The 11,359-nt window shown below is 41.4% G+C and overlaps 1 protein-coding gene across 2 annotated transcripts; it reads right to left on the reverse strand.

Annotated features, from left to right (window-relative positions):
- Positions 1 to 7,637: 7,637 nt before the first annotated feature.
- Positions 7,638 to 11,154, reverse strand: LOC133912803 (protein DETOXIFICATION 40-like). Of its 2 annotated transcripts, XM_062355718.1 has the most exons (8): positions 10,735 to 11,154; positions 9,193 to 9,824; positions 9,032 to 9,088; positions 8,695 to 8,933; positions 8,489 to 8,607; positions 8,310 to 8,396; positions 7,935 to 7,972; positions 7,638 to 7,901 (listed from the first exon to the last, which is right to left on the reverse strand). In XM_062355718.1, exons 1-8 carry the CDS (start codon positions 11,080 to 11,082, stop codon positions 7,871 to 7,873), a joined length of 1,551 nt encoding a protein of 516 aa, XP_062211702.1. In that variant the 5' UTR covers positions 11,083 to 11,154; the 3' UTR covers positions 7,638 to 7,870. The 2 variants fall into 2 exon arrangements, with proteins under 2 accessions (XP_062211702.1, XP_062211701.1); XM_062355717.1 differs by having other exon boundaries at positions 7,638 to 7,972.
- Between the last annotated feature and the right edge of the window lie 205 nt (positions 11,155 to 11,359).

The raw sequence follows: 11,359 nt of genomic DNA on the forward strand, positions 1-11,359 counted from the left end.
CATGTGATGAGAAAGTGTGTTCATCAAACCCTAAAGTGTGATTTTACGGGGGTGAGTAAGGTACCCACAAAGGTGGGAATTACCTTGGGTCATTCATAGTGTTCTTGCTGGGAGACACTTGCCTCGGTCGTATAAGGATAGGTTCGTTGTGACATCCTATCTAGTATTCAATCGTACAATCACATGTCATGTATTTGTAGGACTTGACCCAACCCCTTCGTCTTAGTTCGGTACCCACATAGAGGCCGGTAGTGGCAACGGGGACCAGAAGAAGACTTAAGCAGTATGTAACCCGAGGTCCAGCTAGTGATATTGTGAAGACTATGTCAAAGCCTTGGGATTGCTAAGTGGTCCTTCCCATGATTATTCTAAGGTCTCTGGTATCTTAGTGCCTCGTGGGTGGATATTGTGGCTATATTGAGAGGACGTTGCATCTTGTTATGATAATTCAATCAGTTGCTAAGGTTGGAATCTCTGCATATCTCTTGGGTAAAGTATACAACCTCGGCAGAGTGTTTAAACCTATCCAGATAGTCATGTCCACAGTGAAGAACATGCTATGGTTCGATCACAATGAATAACTTTTTGGCATGAGTATCTCATTGCCATGTGAGTGGGCAGTGTGCCCGTGTTTTCAGAAGTTTAGACTTTGTGCCTTGAGTATCCCGTTTTCAGAAGTGTAGACTTTGTGCCTTGAGCATCCCGGACTTTGTGTCCATCGACAAATGAACTTTTTGAACTGGCGGGATAGAAGTATCTCCCCCAGGACCAACAATCGCTATAAACTCAACTAATGTGTTTCCTCAAAATGTTTTCAAGTAGTCTTTGCAAACTAAACCTTGCATCAAAAACTAGCTTTCCACCAAAATATAAAGACCCTACAGCCTTATCCTTGATCTACCTTTTTGCATCTAACAAATGTGAAGTCTACAAATGTGAAGTATTAGGAGAATGGCGCCAACAAATGTGAAGTCTACATCCATGTGTTTGAGACACCTGAGTATATCGACTTGTAGCCATAGAGTATTGTCGCCTACGGAGCTGAGTATGGCGATACCTATTAGGCAGCAGCCCGCAAGGCCATGCTTTATATTTGCCGGAAGCATGAGAAGGATATAGAACGTACCCCTCCCTTACTTTTGTTGGAAATATGTACATACGAGCTACTGATCTAGGGAGTGGTACGAGTTGCACAAGGTGACCTAAAGGAGGGGTCCGACATATATATAGTCATCACAATTATTTTATATGTACGCTATGACAATGCTCAAAAAAGCTTCCATGCTATTAAAAAAACTCTGGGTCACTACAGACAACATCGTACATCCATATTCGATCAATCTATAATTTTATCAACTATTATAAATCCGTTGAACTAATATGAAATAACTATCCATTTAATTAATTTTTATCAACAAAATAGAATATAATGCTAAATAAATTTATACCTAAAATATGTATACCTAAAATCGATTATCTTAAATTCACTAAGTCAACTAGAGCTCGAGCTCCTTCAAAATTCATCATCATGGAACAAGTACCTATTTTCAAAATCTAGAGAAATCTAACCAGTAAATCTAAGTACAAAAGAAATATAGATGAACTTACTAAACTAGATAATGTATACCTAAAATTGATTATCTTAAATTCACTAAGTCAATTAGAGCTCTAACTACTTCAAAATTCATCATCATGGAATAAGCACCGACTTTCAAAATCTAAAGCAATCTAGCGAGTAAACCTAAGTACAAATGGAATATAGATGAATTTATTAACCTTGGAAAACCTAGGTCACATGGATTTCTCCATGCCACTCAAGGTCGCCACAAAGAGCTGTCGTTGGGCAGAACAGAGCGGAGCTCGTCCTTGTGGGGCTAGACAAGTGATTATATATTGTGACACATCTCTGCCGGTTCTAGGCCCCAACTCGCAGTGATAAAGAAGTATCACTACTGATCTATGATACCTACCAGCAGAGGTTTATCACTGCTAGTTCTAGGCACCAACCGGTGGTGATGATAGAAGTATCACTGTTGGTCCATGACACCAACTGATAGTGACAGTGAATATCATTGCCGATTCTTAATGGCTCAATGATTGATCAGCCGTTGGAGCTTGTGAACCGATAATGATGCCTTATCACTGCCAAATATTTAAAAAATGGCAATGAAAAGGGGGCACAAATGACTCATTCTATAGTAGTTTGTGGATAAGTTGGGCATTTTATCATTGATTTTCTAAGAAAGTCTAAGAAGAAGGCTAATGGCAACCTTAACAAAGAAAAGAAGGAAGAGGAAGGAAAGATAAAAAGGCCTATGCATGCATAGGAAAGTGGAGGGAAGAAGACTCAAACTCAAGCTCAAATGATGGTGAATATGGTGGCAAGATGGGCGCACTCTCCATCAAGAAGAATTAATCAACTTCATCATGATCACACAAGTGCTTAATAGCCAAAGGTAATGAAAGCAATGTAAGTGATGATGACTCCAACTCTAATTCTAAATCTTCCACATATAATGAGTTAGTTAACATAATACATAAACAACAAAATGCCTTAAAAAACTAACCAAGAAGTTTGAGATTCTTAAATAAACTCATGCTCCAATTTGCAAATTATGAATAATTAGTTAGCAAATACAACTTGCTTAAACAGGAGCATTAAAAACCTAGTGCAAAATTTGAGGACCTTGAGCTACCATCTAAGGCCTCTAAGAAGTCATTTGTTTCTATTTTATGTTAAATTTAAAATAGATGCTTCTAGTTCTTGTGATGATTTAATTGAAGTATCATGCTCATCTACTTGCAATGAAAATATTTGTGTTGAGACTAACCTTGTAAGTGAGAACAATGAGCTTAAGTAAGAAGCGGAGAAATTCAATGAGGACTTGGAAGAAATGAAGCAAGGCAATGTTAAACCTCCTGAAGATATTGGTCAACATGGGCATGAGCATGAGTCAGTGGTTCATGAGATTTGCTCAAGGAAAGCAGAAAGGTCTACCAAGAAGAAGCTTGCAAAGGGAATAAATATGACTTGCTATCTTTGCCATGAATAAGGTTATAAGTCCTATCAATGCAAGCAACTCAAGAAGGAGAAAAAAAAAGAAGAACACCTCTAACACCTACACCAGAACCAACTACAAGAACAAGAATAAGGGCACCTCCTACATCCTTAAGAGGAAGATCAATGACAAGGTGGTGCCTATAAGGCTGGTAAGCAAGAGCGGGTGTGGAATCAACCTATTTGGGTACCCAAGGGCATCATCATCAATATGAAGGGGTCCCAAAAGGTATGGGTTGAAAAGGCAATTTGAGTCTATGGGACTCAAGAGTATTTAGAGACTTGGCTCACAAGATAAAGTGAAAGTTCAAGTTAAAGAAGTCAAGAAAAAAATCGAGCATATTGATAAAATTCTTGATCATCATATACCCAAGATCCCTCCACATAAAGGTAAAATAGGGTAACTAGATTCAACTACATGCATTTGTTTCATCCAGTTCCTATATACGTTTACGATTGCATGAGTTAGTCTATTATTTTTGCTATATGCCTTTAAATAATGTTTTTATAATTCAACATCCTTTTCCTTCATGCAATACCTAGTTGTATCACTCATATGATAAGTTACTATGTGTTAATTCTTATTATTGAGCAATATATATGTTTTATTAGTTGTAGGTAATTTTGTAGAACATTTTTTCAATTCAAATCCTTTATGTGCCATGAGTTCAAAATATAGGGTAGCTTCCTCAATGTGTATTTAATGAAAATATGCATGTTTCCCACAAGTAATTCAAATACTTGTATGCATAAATTTAGGGGGAGCCTATCCTATATTTTATGATTTTTGAGACTAACATATTTGCAAGCTTATCTTTGCTTGGTCTCATGTTGAAATGATGAAATCCCCTAAGGTATGTTATGCTTACAACTTTACAATTGATCTTCTCCCTTTTTATATCATTTATCTAGCTACCTTCCATAATATAGCTTGCATGACTTAAATGTTATATTGTGCATATAATTTGCCTTCCACTACACGTATGCACAAATTTAGGGAGAGTTTAGTCTATATTATGAGACTTCATGAAATTCGATCCATATGCTTTCCACATCCAAAGGATTACTATTCATGAAGCTCTCTCTTGTGCTTTAATGTTTTCCCATTCTGGTGTTTTATTCGAAATGGAGAGAAATTTTGAGACCAAAGCAAACCTTGTGCATCGTCAAAAGGGGAGAAATATTTGGGACCAAAAGTAGAGAAGAAATGGTAAATGGATTAAGAGGGTGCATTACATTCATTATGATCATAAAATGGGGATGAAGTTAAGGTAAGAGCAAGGTATGTATATTTCAAATTTTCATGCATTCTTGCAAATTGGCATCTTTAATTTTTGTTCTTATCATGCATCTATGCAATTAGTTGCATTTAATTTTATTATTATCTTTGGCTTTGATTGTATTGTCATCAATGACCAAAAAGGGGGAGATTGAAAGATCAATGAGCCCAGTATAGATTTAGTATGTTTTGGTGATTAATATCAACATAGTCAATGGGACTAACATGATTTGCTAACATGTAAAGGCTTAGTCTTATGGATACTATGTGATGTAGTTTGCTATCAAACACCTCAAATGATTAAACATGGAAGTCAAATAAGAGGTTCATGAAAGGACTCATTGTTTAGATAAGTGATCATAATGTTGATAGTATCATTTGTGTAAATACGTTTGTTATCTTTGGCCGTACTATAAAAAGGGGTTTTTGTTTAGTAGCTTGAACTAATGGATGTCTTTAGGTTAGTTACCTAATAGTGATGCATACAAGGTTTAACTAGTTCTAATAGACCAAAGGAAGACCTAATACATCAAGGAAGAATGCCATCGAAGCCAGGTAAAACTTGGATTGAATTGAACAAAGTCTCTATCACATTACACTCACTGCATGATCCAATGTGAACACTAGAAGGTTCATCAGAAGTTTTGATATGCCCTGGAAGGTTACACTGGAATATGTTTCCAGAGAGGGATGAAGTGAAGAAGTACAGGTGTTAAGACTCATCGGATGATCTACTGTACTCACTAGATGATGAACTGTACACTCATAAGATGTCCCGATGAGCACACTGGTGGATTCACCGGAAGGTTTATGCTGAGAAGGTTTCCCCGGCTTGGAGTTGGCGAGATACACTCACCGGATATTCAGATGTATGCACCGAAAGATCGAGATATCATCTAGTGATGTGTTACTGGGTTCCAATGGCTAGTTTCTATTACACTCACAAGTTGTTCCGGTGCTAGAAAAAATATGCTCATCAGATCATTTAGTGTTCACACTTTTCTAGGATCGAGAGGAAACGACTAATTTTGGGAGTTAGGGCTATAAATAGAGCCCCCCAAATACCCGACCATTTGAGAGTGCTAGATCTCAAGAGTATACACATACATTTGAGAGAAGTTCTTATCACCAAAGTTGGGCATATTAAGGACAAAGACAATTAGCATAGGATTAATGACTTTATTAGTGCTAGTTTGGGCCTAGTGTGTGTCTAGTTAGGTAATTAGGGTTTGTTCAAGTGAGTGATCCACACTTATTACTCTTGGTACTTGTTGGCACCTAGACGGCTTGGTGGCGTTCTTGTCTTGTGAGACTCTCCGAGAAGGTTGTGTTATGGCCGCAAGCTTTGTGAGTTGAAGGAGTAGTGGCCCATGCTAGAGTGGCGAAGCACTACCATACTAAAGATAGAAGTGAGCATCTGAGAGAGACGAAATAGGAGACCCATTGCGAGTGGGGGAGCTCTGACGGCTATCCACAGAGTTATTCAACCGAGGAGCATGGCCCTTATGAGGGACTCCAACATGGAATAGGGGTGGATAGTAATATACCAGTACCATGGGAAAAAGTTGTATTGGTGAGCGTTTCCATTCTCCCTACCCTTTACATTCCATACCTATTTCTTGTGCTTAATATTCCGTATTTAACTTTCCTAGAATTATCATGTATAGTTGGTAGGATTGGTTTCTAAGGTGCAAAATATTATTTCAGTAGAGTAGAAACACTAGATAAACCTAGAGAACATTTACATAGAAATGAAAATAGGTTTATTTTGTGGTTTTGATACTTAGTTTTAAGTGATCCTAATTACCCCTCTTAGAGCATCACTAATACTTATAAGTGGTTGATTTCACTACTACAAAACATTGATCATTGTGGGTTCAAACTAGCATCACTGTGGATTCTGGAACTGATAGTGATTAGTCGACAATGATATTGCCAAGTATAATTACCGGTTCCTAGTTCGTGACATGAACTGATAGAGATACTCTGTCCCAAACACAAGTCACAAGTCATGCATTGTTTTTACGCGAAATACGTATACGTGTGGTTCATGGCAGTCAAACCCACGACCTCACCTCTTGCGCGAAACTTCCTAAATATGACACCTCATAGTTGTAGGTGATGGCTATTTGGTAATTCATTCTTTTGACTCTTCTTGCCTAAATTTTGTATGACTATTTGGGTATTTGTGTAGCTTTAAATAAAAACCTATCAACTACAAAGTTATAAATCTCATTGAAAGCTATAATGTTCATATATATATATATATACATATACATTTTTTTTCATTTAACTCTGTATGAATATATTATAAGTTTCCGAATAACTCATCACAAACATGCAAACCGATACATGTTTCTATGACTTCATCATGAACAAACTTAAACATTGCATATATCATTTCACCATATGATTATTGCCATTAGAGTTCATCATTTATCTAACATGTATTTTTGTATCATTTCATATTTCATCTAAGTTGGGCCAACATAAAAGCGGAAGAATAGATACGGATATCCAATTATTTGTGAACCAGATTTGGGAACATTATATAATTCAAATAAAAAAATTATCATCTACAAAGTTGCAGATCTCATTGAGTGCTATAATTTTTATATAACGTTTGTCTTTATCTGACTCTGTATGAAAAAGTTATGAAATTAAGAAGACTTTTTATCATCTGTTATCACTATCGGTTCATAATAAGAACTGGCAATTGTACTCTCTCCATTATTACTGCACGTTCATTACTTGAACTGGCAACAGAATATCTATTTTCACGACCTATTCATATCAAGAACTAGTTGTATAATTATCACTACTGGTTTTTTGGATGGACTTTTAGTACCGGTTCTTAATAAGAGCTGGCAGTGATACAATATCACTATCAGTTCTAGTTGAATCGATCGTGATAGGGTGTAAGGAAGGGTGTTTTTTTAAGTAGTGTTTTGATTATTTGTTTGTACCATTGTTTATACTTTGCTTCTTGGGTTTTAAGAGACATTTAATAGCTATTAGGGCATGGTTGTGGGAAAGAGCTCTTGTATGGGGAACAATTAGCTAGTTGAATTATATTTGCCCGCCCCTTTGTCACTAAATATGTTTCTGGTTATGCATTATTTCGAACTCCAACTTTGACTTATGTTTAGTGACTGATGAGGCGATCACTGTTGAGTGCACAACATCTATTGCCGAGCTAGAATAGATGGAAGCACTTGCATGCTAGCATTTCTCAACAAAAATCAATACTGACTACTAGATGATCGCATTACATAGAACAATAGATGGGAACCAAAAAAATGAACAATACAAAAATAAATACTTAATGACGAATTGCATGAACGGTCTCGCCTTCTATACAATTTAGGGTATCGAATTGCTACTTGAAATAAATTCCATGTCTGCAGATCGACGGTGCAACCTTACAATCCATGTCCCAGTTTCATTTCTTTTGGCTCAAGAATAGAGGACCATATTCATGTTTCGTTCTTGGGTAGGCAATAGAGGAGACTTATTTCAACCATATCCGTGTCTCAATCTTGGGTACGCAATAGAGGAGACTTGTTTCATTCTCGATCTGACAATAGAGGAGATTTATTTTCCCACTTGTTTAATCTTTTCTGCGCTTCTTCCACCTGCAACCAAAGGACAAACACACCATACATTCATCTCAACACATGCTCAGCTTATAAGAAAAAAGTATTGATTAAAAATACTTTACATTCATATAAATACATTACACGATGCCAGAGCAACATTATTTTTTTCTCTCAAAATGCTTAAATGCATGCACGTAGCAACAGATGAAATATGGTTTCTGGAAAAATTATGGCAATATTGCAAGTCCGGATGATGTGTGTAATGCTATTTATGATCCTTATCTCTTTATGTAGGTATTGGTAAACAATTGAACAATTTCGATGTGTACACGGAATGCAAATTATGTTTTCGAAATTAAGTAATTAAATATACCTCTTTGTTCCAGTTGGTCCTGAACGTAACCCATACCAGGATCAAGGTCTGCATCAGGGTGCCCCCAATCATCCCGCTCCAAATACCCTGCATTTCGTACAATCATCATGTTGTTTATCAGATGCATGATACATAGATCGAGATGATGTTATCATGGACCAAGCGCAGAAAGGCTTTACCGCCGCTCCGAGGTCGAAGTAGAACCCTAGGAGGCACCCAAGGGGGACGCCCACGATGTAGTAGCAGCCAACGTTGACGTATGCGACAAATGCTTGCCATCCGCACCCCACGGCCACCCCTGCTCAAACGATTTGCATCAGTGTGTTGTAGAATGAAGGCTTGAATTCCCTGCGATGACTATGAGCAATGTGCTATGTCTACTGACCAGACAAGACGGGTTGGATGCCGTTGAGGATGAGGGTGAGCGCCAGCAGCGGCGTCAGCCTGGACACTGCCTGCGACACGTCCTCTCCCTCGGTGAAGATGTAGCTGATGTAGTCCCGGCACAGCAGGATGATCACCGAGATTATCACCGACAGGATGAACGACAGCACGGTCACCACCACGACAGAGAACGCAGCGGACTTCGGGTTGCCGGCACCAAGCTCATTGCTCACCCTTACACTGAAAGAACAGATATATTTTCCCAAATCTTAGTCCTCTCAAAAAGTTCAGTTTAGTTGCTAATGGCCAACAGAATGAGAAACCTCCTTTCTATTTACCTGGCTGCTGCATTGAATCCAACTGAGATCATGAACACCCACCCTGAAATTGTCATGCTGAAACACATAAACTCAATTCAGTCATCTCAGCAATGCACTGCAAGTTGTGTACCTCATATATATCAGATAGAACAATCAAGTAATGAAGGAAAGGAAATTACCAGACAGATAGTGAGGCCAATGCAAGCTGAGGGTCCTTGAGGAGGCCGGCGATGAGCACGAGTATCTGGAAGTACCAGGTCTCGAGGCAGAGCATGACAGCGGAGGCGAGGGAGAGCTTGAAGAACTCCGGCAGGCCGGAGAACGCCTGCCAGGAGAATCCGGTCCACGTGAGCCGGCAGCGTTGGCTGATGACAATGTACACGAACTGCGCCACGACGATGACCCACCAGCTGATGCTGAGCATGAGCGAGGCGCCGAGGAGCCCCAGGCCGAACTGGTACACGACGAGGTAGCTGAGGACGAGGTGCACGGCGAGCGTGGCGGCGGAGATGTACGCGCTGGGCGCCATGATGCTCTGCGCCTGCATGAACTTCTGGATGGGGAAGTTGGCGGCGTAGGCGAAGATCTGCGGGATGAGGCCGTAGACGAAGACGGCTGCTGCTGCGGCGATCTCCGGGGACTCGCCGAGGAGGACGAGGATCGGGCGGGAGAAGGCGTAGATGACGGCGAGCGGGATGCCAGTGGCCATGAGCAGGACAGTGGAGCGCTGCAGGTAGATGCCCAGCATGTCGTACTTGTGCGCGCCGTACGCCTGCCCGCACAGTGTCTCCACCGCGCTCCCCATGCCAAGCTGCATTCAAGGATTCGACCATAAGCCATCGTATTGCAGGCGTATCGATGTCAAAAACGCAAAATCTATCACGGTAGTACGGTACCACTCGTTCAAAACGTACTAACTAAACTAGCGATGGTTTAGAGAAATGTCTCTGGTTTTTCTCTAACCAATGTTTTTGTGGTTTCTGAGGATGCATTTCTCAACTAACAGGTAGGCATGCACGCATCAGCAAACAGAAGGGTAGCTCTGTTTGCTCATTACGACGGGGCCCGGTCCGTCACAAAATAAACAAATCAATAAATGGGCGGCGAGCCGTCGGCTACCCACTGCACCATGTATATGGGTAGCTCACCGTTGAACGAGCCACGCCTACGTCCATACTAACGGAACACGGAACGGACGCACGCTAGCGTGGTGCGTGGTGGAAACAAGACCAAGAGCCAAAAGCCATCTTGCCCACTTGCTCCGCTCGTGGCGTGGCGTGGCGCACGGCGCCTCCTCTGCTCGGTTGTTCGAGGCTGGACTTGGAAGAAAGAAAAAGAGTGATGTTGAGTGGCAGCAGATGGGTACAGGAAGAAATCACGTTTCTAATTGAGTTGGGTCCCGACACGTCACGTGGGGTGGGGGGGGGGGCTAATCTTGCCTAGTACTAGTACTGCCTCCTTGTTGCCAGTTCAATTCAACTTGTGACGGATGCGCCATCCGCGGGAGGAACTCGCCGGAACGACGAACGCGCGCCGATCGGGGATTCAAATAAAAGACCGAATCGAACCCGTTCAAATGATACTCAAGTCGATTAGAGAAGAAGAGCTTATACTCTATATATTCAGAATGGCAGGTTATCTAATCGAAACATCATATTATCGTATCGAGATTGCACCGGCGACAGACCACCACTGACGACGTATTGTAACCAAGAACGTACCATGAGGCCGTAGGCGAAGACCTGGATGCCGGTGTTGCCGAGCGAGGCGGCGGCGAGCTCCAGCGTGCCGAGGTGGCCCGAGAAGATCTGCGTGGACATGGACATGAGGTAGTTGATCATGTACACCATCACGGCCGGCGCGGCCAGGCGCACCAGCAGCTGCATCTCCACGACGGACGCCGCCAGCATCCGCCGCGCCCACGGCAGGGACTCGTCGCTCAGGATGCTCTCCAGCTGCCTGCTCACCACGTGCCCGCTGTCTCCTCCGACGCCGCCGCTGCTAGCGTTCGCCGCTCCGGAGGCACCCAGCAGCGGGCTCTCCAGCTTGCTCTCGCTGGCGCTACCCATCCCGTGCGCGCGGCGATATTTTCTCTTCCTCTGCTCGTGAGGCTGCCAAGATAGGAGTAGTTGAGAGCTCTGCTCGTGTGTGGGCTATATAGAGTTGCGACGGGAACCAGAGAAAAAAAATACAAGTTGGATGGTTATTGCGAGCGTATGTTTGTGGTGGGGTTTCGAACGTGGAGTTTGACATGCAGTTTCAACTCTCATTTTCGGAGGTATACCAGCTTACCGTACACAATTGGTATGTGTCGGTGAAGGTAATCTGTACTCACTCAATCGTTCT

The sequence above is a fragment of the Phragmites australis genome, chromosome 3 (genome assembly GCF_958298935.1).
Source record: "Phragmites australis chromosome 3, lpPhrAust1.1, whole genome shotgun sequence".
Taxonomy (NCBI): Eukaryota; Viridiplantae; Streptophyta; class Magnoliopsida; order Poales; family Poaceae; genus Phragmites; species Phragmites australis.